We start from the raw sequence: 25,940 nt of genomic DNA on the forward strand, positions 1-25,940 counted from the left end.
GTGTACATCATCAGTGAACATCATCCTTAAAATCAAGTGGGGATTGCAATTTATTTCTCATCAGTCTTCTATATTATGTTTTACCCAGTTCAGTGGCAAAGGCTTCTAGATTTAAAACATGAATTTTTTTTTTCATTTGTTTCAGAAAATATGTTTATGTTTAAAATATCTATAGGAAAGGTACTAATAATGTCTTAACCAATATAAATCCTGCAGTGGAGATTTACTTTGAAAGTTGACCTTTGAGGTCATTAGTCATGTTATACTGAAGCTTCCTTCCTTTGAGTGGATTTGCCTTGGGTCAATGCCATGTTCTAAAAAATAAATTCTGCTTTGTTTTTGTTGGACAGCTGAAACAATTGTGAATGTACTAGATTTCAAGAAGGATGTTGGTTTATGGCATGGAATTCTTACAGTAAGTATGTTTTTTTATTCTCTCTGAGTATTTGAAGATAAACTAACCTAATATGCTTAATGCTGTCACAAACTGAGATGTCCTGCAGTTTCTTCTAATAAAATTTTTTCTGCTTTGAAAGCAAAATAAATGTCATTTAAACCCATGATCTTCTCCTAGTGCACTTACCCATAATGAGCATGGTAAAGATGTCAGTGTATTTTTATGTATCATATCAAGTACTGTGACCCCATTCTTATGCTATCTCACCAATATGTGATTTTGAGATCAAACTTTATAGCAGAAACAAATCGAATTAGTACTTGCCTCAGTAAGGATATGATCTAGTGGCATAGTTCTATTGCCCCTGACTAGCTTCCCTATCAAAATTCTCCCCAACAGATGTTTTTGCATTAAGTGTTCCCAATAGTTTAAATTGCATTAATTTTCTACTTGATGTTGGAATGTCTTCCTCAATTGACATGGGAGACAACTGACATATTTTTAAGGATTGCTTCTTAAGGTGCTGTTGCAATTCAGTGCAATTCAGTGACTGACAAATTGTTTACTATTCATTGATCATTTTAAGAACAGATGTCAAGTCTTGAAGGGTCCTTGTTTGGGCATCGCATGATTTTAGGGGTCCCCAGGATTCCCAGTGAGCTGATATGTTTTTCCCATGGAGTTTTACACTGTTCTTACTCTCAAAGTGCAAGTAATAACATTTCTGAAGCAGAAACTATTAGGCTTAACAGCCATAAGAATCTCATGTTAAAAAACATTGTTATCACTGGTTCAAAGCAAATGTCTAATAGAGCTGTTCTGTGCCTTCCTTTGCTATTAATCTTGTTCTGAACTTCATTTTTTTCAGTACTTGTCTATTTTCCTGTACCTATCCTTGTGCCAGACTGAAAGGAGAACTATCAGACTGATAGGAGAACTATCTTTTGCAGTTCCCCAAGTGTTTAGATGACAAATCCACTGGGACACTTAACCTTTCTTAAAACTAGGTTTTCCAAAACAAATACTGTATTTAACCTGAGCTGCTATGAGGGGAAGCATGTTGCCCTGAGGAGATATTTGTAAATACTAACAGAAGTAAAGCAGCCACTCATTTACGGGTTGTGTGTTTAACACTGAGAAATCACTGATGCAATTGATGGGTTCAGACTCAGAGATCAGCTTTGGGTTTGTCATTGGTTTCACTCAGCTGCTTTTTCTAAACTTCCTGGAACTTTTCATGACCTTGTTGAAAATACTGGAATTAGCTCACCTGGAGGGGGACTAAAACCTTCTTCATTTGTTTTCTGTTGAAATAAATCGATTTCTTCTTAGTCTAGGATTTCAATTTCTTTGTCTCCTGTCTTTTAAATAATTTGTGCCCCACTACCATTGGTAGCTTTTAGTCTTCTCAGAGATGGATTTTCATAGACAGATGTCTTGCTGCTTTTGTCCTTTTTAGTACAGTGTTCATATATATCGCAGTTCAGGCTTAGGCATAATATTTAACTACAGAGCAAACATGTAGACATTCTTCACCCAATGTTTTTTTTAATCTTTTCTATTTAGAGTGAGCCTCTTTGAGTATGAATAGAAAGAAAATGGTTTTTTCAGTACTGCATAAAATTTACAAGCTGATTTGTATAAATCCTTAATCCTTAATTAAAGCATTGGAAAATGATTGTCTGTTTCATCTTAATGTGATAGCTAGATAGGAAAAGATGAGTGCCAGCATCGACAATAAAATAAGCACAGAGTGATTTGAATAGATGCCTCTGCCCATAACACAATATGAGTAGTTGCCACAATTTTTTTATAAAATACTTTTATCTTTTTGATTTCAGAGTGTCATGAACATGATGCATGTCATAAGTATTCCATACTCCTTAATGAAAGTGAATCCTCTGTCATGGATACAAAAAGTCTGTCAATACAAAGGTAAGGAACAAGAATATACAGAAGTTTCCTTGAGAGTCAAAATCAAAAGTGCAAATCAATAACACAGCTGTCTAGCTTTTCTATGGTGTGTCAGTCATTTTCTCATTGTTGCTGCAGCAAAAGTTGCCTGTGTGAAGTCCAGAGACATGCACTGGGCGTTGGTGGCACATCGAGACCAGAGGGACATCAACCTCTCCTCGCTGCGGATGCTGATAGTGGCTGATGGTGCAAACCCGTGTAAGCTCTGCTGCTCCAGCACAGGACAGAACAGGAAGGGGTTTCCTCTCTTGCACTTAAAGCTTCAATCTTCAACCATCTTAGCTAAAATATTTGAAAAATATGTCTGCTACAAACTGTGTGACATTTATGGAAAAAGTAATCAATCTGGGATTTTTTTCAAAGTATTTAGCTGATCCTGAAACAAATTTGATATTCCATATAACATAAGTTGCAGTAAATCTAGTTTTGATTAACATCACAGTCATGTATAAAGACTGAATCTATAAAGCTGTAGCAATGAAGACCTTAAGCTATAGAAAGGATCAGAACATTTCCTTTGACGGTTCTCAGATACAGAAGTAACTGAGAATTTTAGGGGAATGCTTAAGCTACTTTAGAGAAACACATCTGAGTCACTTCATGGCAATTAACAGCATGAGCTGTTTCTTAGTATTATTTAAGATAACAGCATAGAGGTGTTCTGTTTGTAGTAGTTTGGAATTTCTGAATGAAATCCTTAATTTCCCTCATCCTAAAATAGAAGAGTGCAATGAAATTGATTCTGCAAATCTAGCATTAATAGTTTTTCTAAGTAAGCATAATGAAAATATTTAATGTTTAAAAGTTAATCTTTATTCCCTGTATGCATATACACAAGTGCATATACATACATACATATATATATATATATATAGTTGTAGCAGCTATGATGTATTTCCACGTGAACATGGATCCTTTTAAAATGATTTTTCCTGAAAAGCCTATATATTAAACAGTAAATTTGCAGTTTGAATAGCATCACTTCAGAAATAATTTGATTTCTGAAGTGATGCTATTCAAACTGCAAATTTACAGTCTGTCTCTAATTGTTGTTTTTTTTCTTTACCCCAGGGTCCATTTCTTCCTGTGATGCATTTCTCAATGTCTTCCAAAGTAAAGGTCTAAGGCAGGAGGTCATTTGTCCCTGTGCTAGTTCACCAGAAGCTCTCACTGTGGCTATTCGAAGGTACATGTTACACCAGTGAAAATAGACCCATTTAATGTGTATATCTGGTAATTTGAAAAAAAAAAAAAAAAAGAAGAAAAAATTTAAATATGAATCTGCATATATAACTTCTACATGATATGCATATTTGCAATTTGTTTATGTCCAAGGAAGACATACAAGAAGAATTTTTAGAGTAATGATTTAACTTCAGAATGCTTTATGGCTCCCATTGCTGTAATTTTACCTCATTTTAAATTAAATAAGTTGAAATGCACAAGGAAATTCTGTAAATAAAAATGTAAAAATGCCACCATAAGCATAGAATTAATTAAAATGTCAGAATTAAGTGGAATTGCCATTGAGGAAAATCATATTCTTAAGTACTCTGTTTAGAGAGAATTATGGTATTCTGCAGGTTGCTTTTGGCTGACAGGCACTTTTTAACCATTCACAGACTCTCAGTAATCATCTGGAAATGCTCTTTGACTTTAAGGGATTTATTGCTAGAAATAAAATAGATAAATTCCACTAAAACTGCTAAATGCTACTAGAACTGTTAAGTGATATTTATATTCAATCACAGTGTTGTTCAGACTGGAAAAGACCTTTAAGATCATTGAATCCAACCATTAACCCAGCACTGAAAAGCCTTCACTAAACTTTGTCCCTGAGTGCCACTTCCACACAGCCTCTAAATACCCAAGGATGTTGTCTCAGACTCTTCCCTGGGCAGCCTATTCCAATGCTTCATGACCCTTTGGGTGAAGAATTTTTTCCTGATATCCAGTGTAAACCTCCCCTGGCACAACTTGAGGCCATTTCCTCTTGTTCTGTCACTTGTTACTTGGGAGAAAGTAGCCTTTCAGACTACATCCTTCCTTATCTCTTAGGAAGTGATAAGGTCCCCTCTGAGTCTCCTTTCCTCCAGGCTGAGCCCCCCAGCACCCTCAGCCTCTCATAAGACTTTACTCTAGCAGCAGTATGCTGTCAGGAATGCTGTAGCACACAGTAAATGGTGCAAGTATTGTCTGTTTTGGCAGAGTTTTCCAAAAATTGTACATGGAACAGTAATCTCTTTGTTTTGAAGTTCATGTTTCTGCAGCCAATTATAATTGTTTCACGTTAGAACATGCAATATAAACGTGTAAAGCACTAAAATAGCATTAAGTAAAATACTTCCTGCCACAAATTCCTAAATACACTGTCCAAGTGAATTTAACTAGATTTTCAATTAGCTTTCCAACAGAACATTTACAGGAGGAAGGACATGAGGCCAAGAGTGTGGTTGATTTTCAGCCACCTCATTATTACTTTAGAACATCTGAAAGCAATCCATCGGGAACTTACCCTGCCCAGGTTAGTGGACTTTCTGTGAATTACAGGATTTCAGAGAACCCTTCATTCAGCTCCACCAGCCTGCTCTCAGCTTTATACAGGAAGTACCAAGTGTCTTTCCTTTAGATGGATTTCCCTGCCATTGGCCTTTGCTCCCTTGGAATGAACTCTTGTCTGTAAGTGAATGAGCAGCAGACATCTCTTGTGCTGAGCGCTGAGCAGATTTTTAATTTCCTGGGCTGACCCTGGAAAATTTGACCCAAATCACAGGTTATGAAGTGGGAGAACTTCATAATGGCATGAGTGATGTGTCCTTTCTAGACATAAGCTCTGTGCCTGTAGCTCTCTGAAGCATTAAAAATTCATTTCCAAATTAACCAGCATTGAGACCTTACAAAAAAAAAAATTATTAGCACATAGCATTGAGGATAATTCAAAATAAAAAAATAGGCATTTTATCTTCAGTGCGTCACTGTGTAATTACAGAGCAGTTCTTACCGCAGTGAGTGTTAGAGAACACATCTCCTTTTATTTGAACTAAGTTTAATGGTAAGATAATGCTAGATGAACTTGGGAGATGTAGTATTTTTCATTTTGTTCAAGCCATCTCCATGGACAGTAAAGTCATTACCATACAATTTTCAAAGAGTTACTGCTGAAGTATGCATTAAAATGACTCCCTGCAGAGCAGAGATCCAGAGAGCTCCCTATTAATGCTCTGACTCTTTCAAAATCTGTGGTGTATTTTTACTGAACTTCCTACAAGCAAGAGTAACAAAACCAGTTCTCAGTTGAAATAACCTTATAGTTTAGAAAAAGACAGTAATAGGCTAGAGGTGTTTCAGCCTTAGTGCTGAATCACAAACTCTCATCTTAAAAGGGGATGTGTAATGCAAATAATTCATGTTATTCCCCTTTGGTTTACTGCATATTAGTCTGAACCCACTTGCTTAAGGGAATGCAAAAGTTTAAGGACAGGTTTTTTTTTCCCTTTTAAATGGCTAGCAAAAAGCAGTGGTCAAATAGATTGTATCTGTAAATGGTAGGAGGAGCTGCTCTCAAAATGCTTTGTGTGATAAGTAGCTCAAGAAAATTGAAAGTCCAGATGGCCTCTACTTCTGGAAGTTTGTGAGAAGCCTCCAGGAGACCTTTCTTCTCCATGAGCACATGAGAAGAAATGTGTGTTTTGGGCAACAGGGATGAGAGAAAGTTGATCAATAATGTCACTGAAAGTTCCTTTTAATGATGGGAATGTTATTTATCACAGGTGCTTGTTTACTAGCGCCATTTGTTATGCTCTAATGCAATTTCAAGCGTGCTCACATCCTTCTTTGTTGACAATGTCACTTGAGAAATATGGCTCGTAAAACCTATTAATTGAAATTTATAGAGCCCATCAGGGCAAGGCTTGCATGAGCAGGACTGGCTGAGGCCCATCTAGTATTTCAAGCACAGCAGAGGAGAAATGTCACATCAAAGGACATTATCTGTTAAAAAACAGCTGTGTTGTGATGGAGTATTTGGGAAAAATGCAGAATTGTGAGCTAAATATTGGCTGTTTTATCCGTCCTGAAAAAAGCTGGAGTCTGCTCTCCATGGATGCATAATCTGAACTCAAATCAGCACCATGTCACCTTCCAGTTTTGCATTTTAAAATGCAGGAGAGTGCAAGAGTCCTTTTAGACAGGAAAAGCTCTGACACATTCCCCTGCCTTGGTTACTTGCATGTCTACACTCATTTACTCCAGCCACACTCTCCATAGGTATAATTGTATCCACTGATGCAGCAGGTGGTTTTATGCTGAAAGAAGCTGACAGGCATCTTGTGCTGATGCTGTGGAATTTTACAGCAATGAATCTGAGCAAACTGAGGTGTTACCAAGAGGCTGCATCCACATTTTGACCATGACTGATGAAGGTGTAATTTGTTTTAATTTTCATATGGTAAATTAGAATAGGAAGGATTCAATTATATGCACTCAAATGAAGGTGGTGAAGTCCTTGTGTCTTCCACAGATACTTGACAGTAAATCTATATCAGGTTGCTTCAAAATAGATAACATATAAAATTCAACAATTTTACTGATCAGTTCCAATTATTTGTATTTGTAAGGCAGTTTCCTTCCACTTTGTCTACATCATCTTTCAGTATTTTACAAGTTAGGTAAAAGCTCTTTACTTGGGTGGTAAGGCAATCTTTATAATTTTTTCTGAAAATTAAATACAGGCTCTTTTGGGTAAATATTTGGGTAAAAGTTTGGGTTACTTGCATTTCAGCAGTCCCATATATGTGGGTGGGTTCTGAATGAGAGAGATAAAAGATGTAATTACTAAGAAATCGCTGAAAAACAGGATCTTATTTGGCCTAACAGGGGAAGCAGGAAGGAAGAATTTTAAACCCTTGAAACAGAGGAGTATTTGCAATAGTAGTCCATTAAGCACAAGTAAATGTTTACACCTGCCTGATGGTGCCCTGATGCTCTGACCCGTGTTTGTAGGCCAACAGATGACAGCAACCAGCCGCCAGGAAGAGGAGTTCTGTCCATGCATGGTCTCACCTACGGAGTGATTCGAGTGGACTCTGAAGAAAAGCTGTCTGTCCTGACTGTCCAGGATGTTGGCTTAGTGATGCCAGGAGGTGAGGAACTTCCTTTGAAACTCATGATGATTCATCAATTTAACTGGCAGTAGAAAGTTGCAGGTGAACATGCTTTGTTGCCAGAGCACAAGCTTTGGGACTACAAGCTCCTTGAAAAATTTTCAGTCCAAAAGCATTAACCTTACAAAAATTCATGGTTTGGAAATCCCAAGATTTCTTGTCTGCGTTTACCTCAGTGTCTGTCTGTGCTTGCATTAGCAGCATGTATTAAATAACCTGCCACCACATCTGTTCCTAAGCTGTGAGGTGTTAGTAGACAAAATAAGGAAGTTAAAATACTGTGGCTATAAATATCTGTAAGTCTAACCAAGACTAAAGGTTTAAATAGGGAAATTTTTATAGCCTATGCTAAGGATCAATAAAATTGCTATCTGAAAACTTGCAGAATGTTTTTCCAAAGCATTCTTGCAGAATGTTTTTCCAGAGGTCTTCTACTATCACACAGTTGCTAGATTGAGGAGGTATGACTGAAAAGTTCATGTATGTTGATAAATTCAAACTGAAACCAGTGCTTCTGAAGAGGAAGATAATGCTTTTCATAAGGCAGCTGTATTTTAAATAAGATGGTATGGATACTAGAAAAGGCTAATACTTTATTTTTTTGTAAGAGAATGCTTGTTATGGACCAAAGCAATAAAGCATAATGATGCCTCTTACAAAATTTCAGTTGAACAACTTAAAATAAAGGAAGATACGATTGTTGTTTAATAGTTGTCATACAAGGTATTATAATAGATGTGCCATCTTGCACTTCATATTATGTTCTGATAAATTTAATGAAAGTACACACCTCTGTTTATCCTCTGAGTGAAAGGTTGTTCAATATATTGTACCCTTGTACTTAAAAGATGTGTTGATTCCTTTCTACTTTCCCTTGATCATCATATCCTCTTTGCAATTACAAAATCTACCAATGCTGTACTCCAAGTCAAGAGATGATAGCTAAAGCAGCATTCCTGATTCTTGTTTAAATGGCTGACATAAAATAGTGCTTCTGTCTCAGACCAGTGCTTTCTAATCCCTCCTGTTTAGCTCCTGCTGTCTCTGCAGGCCTGTAAGACCAGACAGAGGGAGTCTGAGCTCTGATAGATTCTCAGTAAACAACCCTATTAGTCTGCTGGAATATCTTGATCTTTCATATGGTGTTACTTGCTACTTTCTGAGAGGTGGATTTCCTGGTTGCCTGCCTCCCTGGCTGTATAATAATTATCAAGGGCTCCATAAGGGCTCCATTTTATTTTGCACTGACTGAGGCAGATCTGGTTTTCAGTATGCAAAGCTGGGAACACAATCACATTTCACAGCAATATTACAGATGAACTGCAGTTTCAGAGAGCAAGACAAATAGGTATTGTTATCAATGTAAAGACTGAGTTTGCATAAAGATCCTTGCATTCTTTATATAAATACCATTCATAATAGAAAGCCACTTGATAATGTTAAACACCATAATGTTCAAGAAATTCATTATTAGATATTAGTCTACATGTAATGCATTTGTTTATGTCATCTCCACCATGATGTCTTTCCCACAGCACTTAATGTTATTCTGTGGTTCATTTTATAATATTTTTTAAATTCCTTTCTTCTCCCTCTAGCTATAATGTGTTCAGTGAAGCCAGATGGAATTCCTCAGCTCTGTAAAACAGATGAAATAGGAGAACTTTGTGTATGTGCTATTGCAACGGGTACATCATATTATGGACTCTCGGGCATGACCAAAAATACTTTTGAGGTAAGTTGACAAAAAGTGCTAAGTAAAATCCTTCCTTTTTAACTTTTTCTGTTTCAAGGTAGTATTTGACATGAAGTATTGATATTAACAGTATAAGAATAGCAATATTAATCAATGCTTGTGGCTTGGGACCTATATTCTAGCCAGATAATCTGCGCGGAAGCCCATTTCATTAAGTGCAGTAGTAGATCTTTATGTGAGTTTAGTTTTAGCTCTGAAGAGCTTTTACTTAAATATTCAAATAAGATACCAGGAAGTGAAAAAAAATCAAAAGGAAAGAAGTAAGAAAGACCAAGTTCAAAAGGTCATATTTTACAAGTCTGTGTGCAGAATTTGATTACTGCAAACAGAAAAAAAGCTGCTTGGTATCTCTTGAAAGCAGTTTTCAACATTTCCACAGCACTTCCAGCATTAAGGCTTGCATTTATACAGAATCCTGACAGATGTAGTCTTGAAGAGATGTATATGAAGAGCAGAGAAACCTTTTCCTGATTAGTCTCCACCTGCTCTTGTTTGAATTGCCTTAGGTGAAAGCCTTTTGGCTTTGTAGAATCTGTTTTCTGACTCCAGTGCTCACAGCTGTATCGATAGCTCTGTAGTACCTATCATTAACGTCTGCTGAAGACAGTGTAAGGCTGAAGAAATTAGAGAAAAAGTGAAAAAAGTATTTTTAAGCTACAATTCTTTCTCACTTAACGTTTAAAGCAGAAATTAACACTAATACATTTAGGTTTCTCTTAAAAAACTCTGTTATTACTACTTTTAATAGACTAATGTAACTAATATCTCCTGCAAAATGCAGAGCTGAATGTTGTAAACACTGCAGATTATATAATCAAAGGAGACAAGTAGATATGATTCTACATCCTGCTGTTGAAGTCAGGAATCCTACTATGCTATTGTGATCTGAAATTTGTTGATAACTGATTTTTATGCTGCAAATACAATTGGCAATACCCAGTGTGGGTGATAATCCTGGATTTTACATACTCAAGGGTAGAAAGGTACTTATGTTAATTTTGTAGTACTTGCTGTAATTGTGATATCATTCATAATTCATAACTTTCAGCAGGTTAACAGCATATTTAGACTGATTTAGACTTATTCCTAATGCTAAGCAAATAAACTGCCATTGAGTGAGCAGGACCACTCTATTTTAAAGTTAAGCATGATTTTAAGTGTTCTCTCAAAGTGGATCTCTATTCTGTTTCACTGCATAATTCATGTTGCAGGTATTAGAGTGTCAAAGAGTTTTGTGTTCCTGTAATGAATTATGGCCAAGAATGTATAAGCATTAAATCTGTTCAATAAGAGTCATCCATGGGCATCTGGCAGCAGAATTTGACCTTTCTTTTTAGATGAGCCTTCATGAACACTATGTAGGCATGGTCTTCTACTTGTCATTGTCTTTTTGCCTTTAGACTGTTTAAAGAAATGACTGCAGGAAAGTGTGGTTGTGTGAGAATGCAGCTCAGAGTGGCTCACATGCCAAAAAGATAACACTGTGCTAATTAGAGTAGAAAAAGCCATAGGAATCTGTCTGTGGAAGTGTAGGGCTGTATTTTCACTTCCTAGTGTGCTACAGAAGACATTATCACTAGTATTCTGAGAACTTAATTGACCTTAAATAAAAATATGGTCAGCTGAAAGAATCATTAATGTACTGTACCTTAAAATAGCTTCACTTCTAGCCTGGCTATTTCTTACATTGTTTTGGAAATGGGCATGAGGTACTGAAAAAAAACTCTACTGAAATGTTAATGAGTTAAGCTCTCATTTAACCTATACACAGCACCTTGGCTTGGCAGTCTGCTCAGCATGGGTTTTTTTTAAATACTGATGTTGATTTGTATATTTTTAAGGTCATAAATTATTTACAGGCTCACACTTAGAGAAAATGTGAATGGTAAACAGAGTGGGATTGAATTTGCTGGAACTCAGGTACACACCAGTGTAGGAGCTTCCTGACACTCCCTTTATGGTCAGTGAAGGATAAAGAGCATCACCAGTGACCTATCTACTTTGTTTCAGAATAGCCATCTGAGAGAAAGTGCCTGAAATACTTTGCAGCCTGATCTCTGTGTACAGAACTGAAGACCCATGATTCTGTTTTGCAGGTGTTTCCTATGACCAGTTCTGGTGGCCCTATCACCGAATATCCTTTTATAAGAACTGGACTTCTAGGCTTTATAGGACCAGGTGGACTTGTCTTTGTTATTGGCAAAATGGATGGTTTGATGGTTGTCAGTGGAAGAAGACATAATGCTGATGACATTGTAGCAACAGCACTGGCCGTGGAACCCATGAAATTTGTCTACAGGGGGAGGTTTGATGCTTTTTTTTTTATATTATGTAGAAATCTTTATTTTGTTTAGATGAAGTATAAGTTATCAGATGCTTTTAGAAAGCAGTGCCTGATCTGCATTGTAATTTCTTTCCAGTTCTGTTTATATTGCCTGAACCAGAAGACAGCTGAGGGAAGCCCAAGGCAATCTTGAGGCAGAATTTGGATACTAAGGTCTTGAAACTGTGATTATTGAAATTTCCAGTTGAACAGCTGGTTAATTCTGAGGGTGTTGGCTTAACAGGAGCCTTTCTGTGTGCACTGAAATTTCCAAAATGCCTTAACACTTAAGTTTTTTAATGTGAAAGTGATTCTTTGTGTGACCTTCCTCACTTCCCAGTGCTGAAACTGAGCAGGAGACATCCAAAACTTCTGAAGAGCCTCATGCAATAGCACGTGCTCGCATCCATCACATGTCAGACCTCTCACAAAATGATGTTGCAATTACCATCTTCTAAGACGGGGCCAAGGAAGGTGCTTATGCTGGCTCTTATATAACATCTTAGCAACAACCTTGGTGTGACCCAAATGTAGTGCTTTTCTTCTTCCAAGAATGTCCACTTCTCAATCCTGCTTGCATATACATGACTGTAGAACAAAGCCTGCTGTTTTGACTCCAGAAGTTATCTAAAACTGTTCTTGTAGCTTTTTCCCCATAAATACATTAATAATTTACACAGTAAGAGTCTAACTAATAAATAAGGAAATCAGAGTTGTAGAACTAATGCAGAAGACGGTTTTTCCCTCTGTCCTGGCACTAAATGCTCTTCTCTCCTCCTATAGAATAGCAGTGTTTTCTGTGAGCGTGCTGCACGATGAAAGGATAGTTATTGTTGCTGAGCAAAGGCCAGACTCCACAGAAGAAGACAGTTTTCAGTGGATGAGCCGAGTTCTCCAGGTAATGCTCTATATGTACGTTTGGAAGCTGTTTTTTCTTCTTACTTTATATTCTTTTTGTTGATCTTTCAGACCCCTAAGGTAACTGACATTTGTCTTTGAGTAATTGTGAATCCACCTTCAGTTGCACTTGCTCTGAATGAGCACAAAATGAGATTCTTCTGGGTGACAGTTCCTATCTGGGCTGTACACATCCAGAGTGATCCTTTTCCTAATCAAAATGCTATAAGAAAACAGGAATGAATTGAAGTAAATAATATCAAAGAGAGAGTAGCATATGGTTTATAAGGATATAGTCATTCTTTACTTTGAAAGGGGAATTAATGAATGAATGAATTGATTATATACTCTTACTGTCAAAAGCTACCAGTCTCTGCTCACAGTTATAAGCATGGATACAGAGTTGGCCTCATCCAGATTTATTTTCTTTGACAGGTGAAAGAGAATTAAGTGTTTCTAGTGTACCATGTTGATAACTAAAATAAACTGAATAAAACTCAGCCTAAAAATCCTGATTTCCCTCCACTGAAATGAAGGAGAGTGATTGATTAGCTCAGTATCTACAGTGTGGTTATCTTCTCAGAAGGACACCTCTTCCAAAGAATCCCATTCCAACAGTTTGGAAATATCAATATAATAGTCAGGGTTTTTTTCAATTCCAATGTCCACACACAAAAATGTTAGATACTTTAGATAGGGTCATCTTCCATCTCTGTGGTTAATCCAATTCAGACTCAAAAGCAATAGATTTAATAGAGATGTAGTCAGATTATGTCTGTTGCTACCTTGTGAAGTGGTCTCAACTCTATCTACAGTTGGTCTTCTGTTACTTCCACTTCCCTTTCCTATCTTCCTTTCTGTCCTTCTGCAAGGACTCTTCTCAGTAAATATACTGCAGACATATTTTTTGCTTTACTTAAGAGCAAAGAAAAAGTTCCCACAAAATTCAGAGATGTTTTTATTCACCATTGCATTTTACTGGATAAGAAAGGCAATCTATCTACTGAAAAAACTGAAAAAATTAGCTTTCACCCATCTCAAAATGGGCTTATCTGCTCTCTTTATTCAAAAGACAGTTACATTTCATACAGTTAGAGGCATCTCATATTCACAGTAAATCTAAATTAATACCAAGAAAAGATAGAAGCTCTAGCTTGCCAGCACACAGAAAGCCTTTGAAACGCCTAGTAGCATTTGGGCAACTACTGTAGAAGAAGAGGCTTTGGGTTGCCCACACTTTTGTCAAGTAGCAGACTCCTAAAGGGATTGAAAATCTGGACTTAACACTTGTCGTGTTTTGTCAGCAAAGCATCTTTGTGACTTTACAGACCTAATGTCTTACACAATCATAGCCAGTAGAGTTCTGCACTGAAAACTGCAGGAATCCTGTGTCCCAATACTCCTGCCAAGAGTCAGCCCTGTTATTCTGAGTCTGATCAAGTCCCAGCAGTGTCTAAGAATAGTAGACCATGTATCAAAATACACACATGTGTGGCTGCTTTCATCACCCACGTGTGAAGCCTGCAGCTCTGGCATGCACCACTATGTGAACAAGAAGTTTCTGTTTTCACCACAGCTGAGCAGAGAGGAAGGACAGAAGCCGGGAACATGTGGGATGTTTTGTGCCTCTTCCCAATCAGAGTTTTAATGACAGATGTCAGGAAGTGGTAACCAGCTGTATCTGAATCATCCACTAGTGAGGCACAACATAACAATATTACAGCCTGTGTCATGACTCTCAGTGAAGTCCATGGTAACAAACTCTATCAAATTGCTACTTGATTTTAACGCTATTTGTGAGTTGTCTGACACTCTGTGAGTGCTGCCCTGTGCCAGCCCTGCGCTGCTGTGCCTTGCTGTCTCTTCCCTGCAGTTGAGCTGTCTCAATTTGCAGAACCAGTTTTTCCAGTGGTTTGCACATATTCTGACTCTCCTGACCCATCCTGCCCCTTGGCAGGGAGATGAAGGATGGTAGAGCTGCTGTACCTGTGGGACTATGCTGGGCTGCATCTGTGGGTTTCAGCAGAGGGATGGTTGGGAGGGAGTGGTCAGGCTGGGGATGGAGTTTCTTGAGAGTAGAAGGGTGAAGATCCCAGACCACCCAGCAGTTCAGTCAGATGGATCCTAGATACTCATCTGCTGCAGACTGATCTGACCCTTCAGGCAGGTCCCTGTGTGGCAGACTGGGTGTTGGTTTTACCAGTGCCAGGACTTGACAGGACTAGGTAAAGCCAGGAGATCTCCTGCAGCACTGGAGAGTGTTTACCCAGAGAATTGTGTCAGAACAAGATGTTTTCTCAGCTCAAAGAGCACAGCAGTCTGGACTCTTCAAGCTTATCTTTTGGGTTTATCTTGTCCATTTTCACAATGAAAGAGATGGACAGAAATTTCAGATACTGTTTGATTCTGGCTGGGCGGAGTAGTTTCAAAAACCAAGCCATCCAATCAACAGGATGCATAAATACCAGCAGTATTAAAGTTGACTGGTACTCTTCATCCTCAGAATTTTAAGGCTCAGTTCACCAGTTGTCATCCTTGTGATAGAGTCATTCCCTGCTTCAGAAATGTGCCCAACTCAACAGTGTGAAAGGTGACAGATTTGAATGACCCATGATATTTATGTGGCATTGTGTAGCAGATGTATCTCTCAGAGACAGTTCATAAATTACTGGTGAATAATTACATACACTCCTCATCCTACCACAACTGGGTATTGCTTTCCATTCATCACCTGTAAGAGCCACAGAGTTTTATCTTTGAGTAAAAATGGTTACTTGGCTTGTGATGGTTTTCCTTCAGGCTGATGTCAGGTGAGGATCCCATGATTTATCACTGCTTCTCAGAACCTACAAATAACATTATGATTAGTAGGTATTGGTGGTTTCTGCCAGAAACTTGAGATGTTGTGTGTTGGCTGCCATAAACATTTCACTGTTGCTGATCTTTTGGGTGTCTGTAGACCAGCAGCAAAGGCTTCCAATTCTGCTGTGACAACTATTACTGCTAAAATTCCAATGCTTTTAAATGAGTCACCATTTTATTATTCTTCCTTCTGAGATTTTGCAGTCAAATAAATAAGAAATGGAGTAAACAGAAGCCAAAAGAGAAGCATTGCTTAGTCTGTGGGAGTAACCAGTAATTTATTGGTCTACACTTTAGTACATGTATAACTGTAAGTGATTATTTAATTCTCAGAGTATAGATTGTATCTTCAAGGCAGCACACATATCAATTCACTTTTCTCACAGTTTAAAATTAAAAAGCAAGACAAATAAATTACATTTTCGAACATTTAACTACTCATTAGAGATGCTATTTGCAATTTGTTTCTCAGTTTGCGTGAATGCCTGAAGTTGGTGTTCTAACACACTTGCTGCAATTTTTGTTACCATTATAAAGAAAATAAATCCTTTAAATCTGTGGGGAATTAAAATCTATGTGCATGGATATTCATGTTTAGCTCAATAAATTGTATAGATACTGTATGCTATAATTTTCTTGAAAATGATGCAGTTTAATTCACTTTAATATCAGGCAGTGAACATGGTTGCTATATGATTCAAATATGCCTATTTTTTGGGTTTTTGTCCAACCAATTTTTTTTTTTCAAGTGGATCATTTCATAGTTTTCCCTTATATATTTTCCATTCCTTCCTGAAAATCTTTTGCACTGTGATCAGCAAATTAAACAGTTATTACCTTATAAAAAAATTTAAAATATTCCCAAGCTGCATACATCATTAGTTGTAGGGGTTATTTGAAATTTTGCCCTGCTCAGAAAGATGGACTGGATATTAAATTGATAGGAATGCCTTGAACTTCAGCTATGAGAATTGCACAGATTAAAAGCAATTTCATGTGATCTGACAGCTCATCTTTGTAAAAAAATTCTGGGATATCTGCTACTAATGTGTGCTTAAGAGGGATAACAAGGTAACGTTTCCTACTAGATTTGTGTGCATTTATCAGCAGGTTTTTGGTTGCTTTTTTATCTGCTGGAATGAGTGTAACAACATTTCTGTCCACCTGTTCCCAGTGAAAAGAATCTCCTTATCACTGACATAGCTGAAGTGTCTTTCCATCTCCAGTTAATTATTAGGGCTGTTTTATGCAGTAAGTAATTCAGAACAACATGTGCTTATTAGAGTGATGAAAATTAGCCTTTCATTAAAATCGACTTCCTGTGTGGTTTTTTTAGGCAATTGACAGCATTCATCAAGTGGGAGTCTACTGCCTAGCACTTGTCCCAGCAAACACACTTCCCAAGACACCGCTGGGAGGGATTCACCTGTCAGAAACCAAACAGCTCTTCCTGGAAGGATCTCTGCATCCTTGTAATGTGCTGATGTGTCCCCACACCTGTGTAACAAACCTGCCTAAACCAAGGCAAAAGCAACCAGGTAAGAGGAGTGAAGGCCAAGGAGCTGTGACTTCGTGCTGCGTGCTTATGGTACTGTAAGGGAGCAAAATCAAGTAATTGCTGATACAGGTGAGAATCAGCTTCATCAGCTTTCCTCTTCAATATTCTTTGTGTGTCAAGGACATCATTGGTGTGCCAGGAGCTAGAAGCACCTTCACAGAGTGAAGGAAAAATGCTAATTCAATAAACATGACATTTTTATTACTCTACAAGGTGTTGCTGAGACCACACCTGGAGTTCTTCATAAATCCCTCTTCACTTGTGTTTAAAGAGGATGGAGAGCAAACCAGAGAAAGATAAAATCTTGGCTTATTTTGAAGGCTGAGCTTATAAACTAGAAACAGAGAGGAAGAGGATTATTGACACTAAATAACAGTGTTGGAAGAGCAAATACTTCAAAATGGATAATGAATAAATTAAGCCAAAGAATGAGTGTTTTAATCCCCTACCTCTGTTGGGAGATTCTGTATTACTCTTCCAGCAGGTATACTAGAGAAAAAACCCTAACTAGTTTTAAGATGGTTCTTCAGAAGTTTTGCCTCTTTATGGAGAATGTTGGATGAAATGGTACAGCAAGCAACTATCTCAAGAGACCAAGAAAGCCCTTGTAGCCTGCTGTAATCCAGTCACTGGTTATTTGTGCCCAATGTACAAGTAAATTTTAACAAGTTTTTGCCTTTGAATCCAGTTGCAGGTTTTAGTACTCAGATTAATTTCAAGGAGTTCTGGATGTGTAGCCTCAGGTTTAAAACTTGGGTTCAGCTACATTAGACTAACTGTTGGTTATTTTCCACTTTGAAAAACACCTTGGAATTAGAAGTGGGTTTGCTCTCTGGATCTTAGGTATGGAGACTATTCCTCATTAATTCAGTGCAAGTTTGCCTAAACCATCATCTTTTTATAAAACCTTTGGACAAATGTTTCAGAATCAAAAGCATAATCTGGGTTTGTGGATACTGGGAGTATCAGAGATTAACAGTGACTTGCACTAACTTAATGAAAGCAATTGTGCCTTTTACTGCAGTGATCATATTGGTATTTCCTTTTTGCTGCTCTACAAAATAATTGCTGAATTAGAATCAATGGATATGTTATGTATGCATTAAATATTACTATGGTAATAAGAATATTTAATGCCATGAACATAGTATCACATTCTCCCATTTTGTGTTGTTGTGACATACCCAGAGGGTATTGCTTTTTTTATAATTTTAAAGCAGAGTAGCTGTAGGTGCTTTAGATTGTACATTATCTGGTTACTTGCACCAGAAACAATCACTTGGACATCATAGACTAGAAATAGAGCCTGGTATAAATTGCAGCTGATCATTAATCCATGCTGGAGAAGTAGAAAACAAATGCCAGCATGAGCTTAAATGGTATCTGTGAGACAGGTATTGTCCCCTAATGGCAGCAACAAAAGGTCAGTGAAATCCACTTAATGGAAGAGTGTCAGCCACAGCACCTTATTTTCTTCTGGAGTTACTTCACTCTCAATCTTATTCTAGAGGGCTTGCATGTGTTTTATCATATGCACCATCTGCCTTCCTAATCCCTGCCACTTTGTGACTGTAGCATTACAGAAGTCCTAATGCAGATGCAACTTAGCCCAGGTAACAGAAGAGGGAAATAGGAATGTTGTCACTCTGGACTGAGGCACTTGAATGGATATGCCTACAGTAGGAGCTAAATTTTCCAGATTCATCCTATGAAGGCAGACAAGATATGTCTCTGTCCATACTAAATCAGAGCTGCTTTGAGAGGATTAATCCAGTCCAATGTATCTTCCAATCACTTCTAGTTCCTAACAAAAGTTTATGTCAACAGAGATGTGCTCAAATTTTAGTTTTGTGGAGGGCAGTGAGGAAAACATAATGTAAAGCAAAAGAAATCACATTAATTTTCATCCACAAGCAAAGGATTTTTATTGCACTTGGTGTATTTCTGCTTTATTCTAGAAATTGGCCCTGCCTCTGTGATGGTGGGGAACTTGGTCTCTGGAAAAAGAATTGCACAGGCCAGTGGTAGAGATTTGGGGCAAATAGAAGATAATGACCAGGCCAGAAAGGTAAGCTAAATTTTTTCTGTTACAGCCTGTGTTTAACATCATATTCATCATAAAATCATTTAACTTCATCCATAGATATAGTTATCATCATATAGTTGACATTAGGACACTTAACAGTTCAGAGATATGATGGATGATGATGATTATTGTTATTATAATTATTACCACCAAATTTTTTGATGGCTTCTTTTTAATTAATGCATATATTTAATATGCCTTCTTTATAGATAAATATTAAACAGACATGATGAGAAGTCACTGCATTTCATTTTTATAGATTTTTTTGAAATAGGTTTACATGGGCTAGCGGAAAAAATGTGGTGGAAAGTGTTCATGGGGCTTCTACCAGAAATAACCCTCTATTACATAATTTTTACCAGCTCAAGTGGAATCCAGGGAATTTTGTTTACACATAAGGTCCTGACCTTATTTGTTGTTCTTTTAACCATGGAAAATTAAGTTGAAATTCAGCTCTTTTGGGGGCTTATGTGAGTAATTAAATTAGTAAGTTCTAAGCTGTATAAGTTCTTATGTATTTAAAGTAAGAAAAAGAGAGGAAGCTAAAGAATTAAATAGTGCTTAAATTCAGAGGGATCAGTAAGAACTTTTATTGCTTTGGAAGTATATGCAGTAATATATCATAATCCCAGCAGGGGCTTTACTTCCAAAGAGGTGGCTGCCACCATGCAAAAACACCTTCTTATAAATGCGTGACAAGAGAATTAGTTCCTGTTTAGTGCTTCTGGGTATTGTGACCTGGGTTTTGAAGCCAAGAAGTCATTCAGTGTTGTGACTGTCACTCTGCTTTATTGCAGTTCCTGTTCCTGTCAGAAGTGTTGCAGTGGAGAGCTCAGACCACCCCTGACCATGTGCTCTACACCCTGCTCAACTGCAGGGTAAGAATCTCAGGCCATGGCTCCAACAGGCTTGGAAAAGGCACACTGGGATTTCAGCAGCATCTGCTTGTGCTGCAGCTGGATTTGACCTTTCTCTTCCCATTTCCACTAATACTCAGCTGTTTTATTTAATATTCATGGAGGAAAGAGAATCATTCAAGGAAAAGAGAATCATCATTGTCAATTGTCAAGTTATAGGTTTCTTTTGTATCAGACAGCGTGCCTGACACGTTTCTCATTCCTTTTCCCACCACATACATGTTGTGTGTGAGCTGACACTGCAAATCTGTTTCAATACTGTTGAATCTGTTTCAGATCTGTCCCTGTGTTGAATAACAGTGTTTAATAGCGCTCACCATCCTGATTCCCAGTTTGAAAAGCACAGGCTTGGCAAAACCAAAGCATTTTCCCTAAATATAACAATGGCTGTTTGTGAGATTGGATCATCTGGGGAAAGTGTGAGAATGAGAAAAGGTGAAGAGAAGAAAATGTATGTCCAGAATACAATCAAGTCTGTAGGGGATCACTAATAAATCTCTGCATAACCTACATAAGATGCCAGCCTGGCACAGCATTTCATTGCTTAATAAAAATGAGTTAATTAATGTGACAGGTACAGAACATGGCTTTGCTAAGGGTAAAACTTCCTTGCTTTCTGTAGTGTAACTTCTTTACTTCCTGGATGATTACAGATTACAAATGACAAACCAATAATTCTCAAGACCACAGAGAGAATTAAGGTCTGATTTCAAACCATTCCATCACAGTACACCTACACATATCTGTCAGATCTGGGAAACATACTTAGTGTGTGAGGGTCTTCAGGAGAGGGGAGGCCTGGAAGAGTTCTGTTCCCCTAAAGTAGTAGCTGATGTTGTCTTATCCTATGTGGTCTTTAGGCAACTTGAATATGTTCTTAAAACTCCAGTAATTTGTGGACTTCTGTGAAATCACCACTTACAGTATTTACAGAATGTCCTTCTCCATTTAACAGTGCTGGTACAAAGTTCAGTTTGAAGCTACCAGTAAGTAATTTAATAAGTTTTTTTTAAAATTCAGATTAATAGCTCATATTTGTGAATATGTGAAACCTGACAGGTAAATAGTGAAGTGTTTATGGCAAAGTAGAAATATTGAGAGGCAGTGCTGTTTATAAGTTCAGTATTACACCATTAAAGTACTGCATTGCTGTGTCCTGTAAGTTAGAAGCAAAGATGCTGTGAGAAAGAGTTGATGTGTGCTATCCCATCTCTTCCACACAAGACTGTTGCTTTTGAGTTTTAAATAAAGCCAAACTTCCCATGCTGCCAGAAGGGTTCAAACAGGGAAGGGAAGGACACAATGTGCAAAACAAGGATTAACAAAACAAATTCCTGTTCCATAGAAGTGAAGAGTAGTTGGATTTTAAAATACAGTTTCTCGTTACTCTCAGTGAAGAGTATCTCATCATATGAAATTTGATTGAGACATAATGCTTTTTGGAGAGAATAAATATTTTATGGAAAACTATGACAGATTTGGTGGGGTTTGCCCTAGGCAAATTTTATTGCCCATCTTGAATTTTAGTTTTGATTTGTAACTTTTCCTATTTTGTCTTCCTTGGACATTGTCTGTACACTTTGTTCTAAAACATTCAGGCATCCTGCAGTGGATGACTAATGAAAGTCCACTGAGATTAGTGTTTTCCTGTAAACCAAGATTTGAGAATTTGAAATATTTCAAAATCAGTGCAGTACATTGTTTTTAATGTGCGTCATGAAGGATTGCAACACCTTTACATTTCAGGATAGCTCATTAAAGGCCCAAAGGGAGTAGTTGCCTGATGCTTGCAAGTGATTATTGTCCAACAACAGGATTCTCCTTCCCTACAGTTCATATAAACAGTGACTTCCCACTGGTTCACAGGCAGCAAGTGCCAGAAGTCTTAAATGTAAACAAGCTTTGCACAAACTCACTTGATTTACAGCAATTCCCTATCTGCTGGTAGGACCTATGCTTCTGATGTGTGTGGGAATATAAAGAGTCCTTCTTCTCATAATTATGAAAACAGGCAATTTCTTGAAAGAAGAAATGGAGAATTTACATTATGTGAATGGTACATTCTCCTGACAGGTCTGCAGTGGCAGGGCAGCCAGACCTCATGTTGCTTTGGCATACTCAGGGCTGGACAGATGGAAGTCATCTCTGGTCCAGCATCCACAGAGTGGCATATGTCTTTAGAGGAAGCCTTCATAGTGAAATGGTCTCCACATTGATCAGAAGACTGATTAAAACTGTCTGAAGTACAATTCAATAAGTTGGATTGCTGAGGATGATGAAGAGGAATGCTGAGCCCTGGCTTTGTCCGTTTTATTTCCAGTTGGGCTGTGCTCTTGGTGGTCAGTTTGTAATGAAGTCTGTGAATGCCAGGTGATCCTGGTAATGTGGCAATGCTTGTAGTGCTTGCCCTTTGGCAAACTGCTCCCTTCTCCCTGAAGCCTGGTCAATAAACACTGCAGCGGTGTGTGGGGTGGTGGTGGATAGAAACCAGCACAAGAACAAACACTTATTGTTCTTTGCCTTGTTAAAATAGAGTGTAAAGAACAGTAGACCTTCTTGCTTTCTCCCTTAAGGAGGAGAGTGATGTAATACTTTTTTATTGTATTACATTGCATTTTTGATGCACTGTTCTATTTTAGTGTGTGTTTATGTGTTCTTCTTTAGTATATATGTATTTACATATTCTTACCTTTTCCTCCCCAATTTTTTCAGAAACACTTTATTTTTAAGTGAGCTTAGTGCTTGTGATAGATGCCAGGTGTGTCACAGTTGTGCTGGAGACTGAACTCCTCTTTTTCCACAGAACAAAAACACAAGCCAAGATGCAGCCCTTCCCATACTGCCCTGTCCCTTTCTCCCAGCCCAGACCTGGCCTGACCAGCTCTAGGTGCAGCCAGTCTGTCCTGTGCATTTGCTTTTAGTCTTTTGAGGTGTCTGCCTGCAGTGGTAGTGAATTTTGTGATACAGATGCATATATTTCTCTAAATGGGTACTTGTGTGTGTGCATACAAGCACACATGTATATATATCTAGGAAGTGCAAGAACTGTAACACTCATTCAATTTAAAACACCGTGACTGTTAGATAATTTTGGGTTTGCACTATTTGAAATGCTTCAAAAATGCCAAGTTCATGCTGACCAGAGTTATTTAAATTTAACAAATACCTTTCTTCTCTCTTTCATTTATATGCAATATAAGTGCTTATCTTTTGTTCCAGACTAATTCTTTTTTCCATCACAATGTATTGTTTTCTCCTGTGTCTTTTGTCTTTAAAGTATTTCTGCTGGGCCACTTGGCTTCACTCCAGCATGCAGACAACAAAATGCAATTTTCAGAATTGCTCTCCACAGATGCTCCAGTTTGCTATAGAGACCATAGAGGCACTTCCCTGGCTGCAGCAGGAATGCTGCCTGTGTAGCAAGGGAAGTACAGGATATTGGCACACTGCTGTACTGCCTTGGTGGGGGCAGAAACACTAGTTGGAAGGCTCAGAGAAAGGAACAGAGAATGTTCCTCTACTTTAGAAACATTTTCTCCTTCCAATTACAGTTTGGCCTAAGGCTGAATGTTTCCATATTTTAAGTTCATTGAATGGCATATTGTGGCCGCCCCTTATCCCACAACTTCTAAGGTGAAGAGGAAAATAGAGTTTCAGCCCATCACGTTCTCTCCTGTGACATTTATCTTTCTTCCCATGCAGGGAACAATAGCCAACTCACTGACATGTGTCCAGCTGCATAAACGAGCTGAGAAGATAGCTGTCATGCTGATGGAGAGGGGACATTTGCAGGATGGAGACCACGTGGCTTTGGTTTACCCACCAGGTAAAGAATTGCTGTAGCAGCACCTTGGGGCTGGTGGAAGTTCATGAAGATCCTTCTGAGCAGTGCTGCAGCAAGGGTGTTACCGTGTGCACCGTGTGAATTGTCAAACACAAGGTGTTTGCCTTATGCACATTGCTTTTAGTCAAATGTAGTTAAAAAAATCTCTCTTCGTCCATACACACAGTTTTATTTCTTTGCTTTCAGATTAAGACTAACCTATGTTTTTGAAACCTGTCTCTTATGAGCAGACAAATTTAATTACTGCTATTACTATTTTTTTAATTTGCTGGATACAGACAATTTTACAAGCATGGAATTCCATCTGCCAAGTGTTTTTAGGTTCTCCTGTTCAGTTCCTTCTTGGAGGTGCTGCATTTCATGAGGGTAAAGCAACAATAACCATGAAGTAATACATGAGGATTTTTTAGATAGAAATTTGATTGATAAGTAGCAAATTATTAAGAAACACAAAATTGTCATTACAATTCTCTGCATAGATTCTTAATCTAGATAGCTCTCTTGGTTTTGATTTTCATTCTTTGGCATCAGGGCTTTTAAGTTTGTGTTAACTGGTAACACATTTGACATTTGCTTGAAATTATTTCTGATCCAGTGCTACTCTTTTATCTTTAACATTTCTTGTGTGTTAGTGAAATAAACAGTCTGATTTAAGATCTGTAATGTGATATTTGGCTTGTAAGGACTGCAAGACACTGGTTATATCTTTGTAGTTATAGGAGCAGTTTCGCAATGCTTAATATGGGAAAATCTTTTCCACAAAAGAAGACTACGACTTTAAACCTAAATGTTTGTTTTCTGTATTTCACTTCCCATGAATGAAGCATTTTATTGAAGTAACAATAACCTACCAGTACTGCAGATCCTTTTCCACTGAAAGAATAAACCAGCCCAAAGATGACCTATGTCATCTTATCATAGGTTGTGTACAGCACCAGGGAGGTGACCAGCAGCAGTATTCAAGGCATCTTTGAACTGTTGTCTGTTCAGCCTCCTTAGGTAGCCTGAAGGGTGCTGTCCATCACCTGCAGTCAATATTTAGATGGCACAGCACCAAATTTTATGTTAGAAGCAGGATTTCAAAATCATTACTCTCTTTTTTACTGTCAAATTTCAGGTAGGTAAGTCAAGACTGCCTATGTGAAGTTAAAAATGGCAAGAGAAAGACAATATTTTATGGAACCTCTAGGTGTTTCTGCATCACCCTACCATGTCCTTTTGCTTGACATCCCTCTTCTTGTGCACTCTATAAATGTACATTTAGGAAGATAATTAATCTGTAGAAATCAGTCTTTTTAACACTTCCTGATCAACAAACTGGAGTTCTCCTAGATGTTGCTATCTGGCTGCAGTTTGTGTGTCACCTGAGGTTTTTCATGCTCAGAACGGTGCAGCTGGGAGGAATCACTGAAGCTGAACAAATACTGACAAGGGGCTGAAAAATAAGTCTATTAAAGGGCTTAGTCGCTCATTTAACCTTCTGGGTTCAGTTCCAAGTAATATTTATGCTGACACAGGAGTCTGTGATTAAGCTGTCTGAGGCTTTCTGCTTTGTTCTCCGTGCAGGGATAGACCTGATTGCGGCGTTTTACGGGTGCCTGTACGCGGGCTGTGTGCCAATCACGGTGCGACCGCCGCACCCCCAGAACATCGCCACCACCCTGCCCACCGTGAAGATGATCGTGGAGGTGAGCACACACCTCAGATTGCACCAGTGCATGAAGTTCTTGTGTCTGATGAAAGATTTGTGTCTTTAGGAGCAGTAAGCTGAGTGAGGGGTGCTTGGGTTGAAGAGTTGTGTTCCTTCCGAGGACTCAGGAGTTCAGGGTGTTGCAAAACCAACACTGCTTGGGCAACATGCAACCTGCTCACCTGAGCTGTCACATTTTGCCCCAGTTGCGTGACTCTTTTCAAGAAACATGTTTAAAATGCTTCTTTATATTTAGCTATATACCAAGAGGCATAGGATTCCTCACAGACTGTTGAGAAGAACCTCAGTGGGAAGTTTATCCTCACCCGATGGCATACTCACCTCTGAATATCCAATTGTTCTGCATTTAAAACAATTTCAAAGTTTTGTTGTGAAGATGTTGGTTGATCTTTTGTTTCATCCAGGAAATTGTTACTCAGACTTTTTCCTTCAGTGCTTTCTTTTGATATTTTG

General features: G+C 38.1%; 1 protein-coding gene across 5 annotated transcripts in view; it reads left to right on the forward strand.

Moving 5' to 3' along the window:
• Nucleotides 1–25,940, forward strand: part of DIP2C (disco interacting protein 2 homolog C) — a 307,518-nt gene that overhangs the window by 229,245 nt on the left and 52,333 nt on the right. For all 5 annotated transcript variants that reach the window (XM_021528799.3, XM_021528801.2, XM_021528802.3 and 2 more), the window contains 13 exons: nt 351–415; nt 2,239–2,332; nt 2,450–2,569; nt 3,443–3,557; nt 7,373–7,512; nt 9,132–9,268; nt 11,386–11,594; nt 12,396–12,510; nt 16,708–16,909; nt 18,888–18,997; nt 19,813–19,893; nt 23,635–23,758; nt 25,343–25,464. In XM_021528799.3, the coding sequence (XP_021384474.1) occupies nt 351–415; nt 2,239–2,332; nt 2,450–2,569; nt 3,443–3,557; nt 7,373–7,512; nt 9,132–9,268; nt 11,386–11,594; nt 12,396–12,510; nt 16,708–16,909; nt 18,888–18,997; nt 19,813–19,893; nt 23,635–23,758; nt 25,343–25,464 (1,634 nt within the window). The remainder of the gene's footprint in view (nt 1–350; nt 416–2,238; nt 2,333–2,449; nt 2,570–3,442; nt 3,558–7,372; nt 7,513–9,131; nt 9,269–11,385; nt 11,595–12,395; nt 12,511–16,707; nt 16,910–18,887; nt 18,998–19,812; nt 19,894–23,634; nt 23,759–25,342; nt 25,465–25,940) is intronic.

The sequence above is a fragment of the Lonchura striata genome, chromosome 1, assembly GCF_046129695.1.
Source record: "Lonchura striata isolate bLonStr1 chromosome 1, bLonStr1.mat, whole genome shotgun sequence".
In the NCBI taxonomy this organism is placed as follows: domain Eukaryota; kingdom Metazoa; phylum Chordata; class Aves; order Passeriformes; family Estrildidae; genus Lonchura; species Lonchura striata.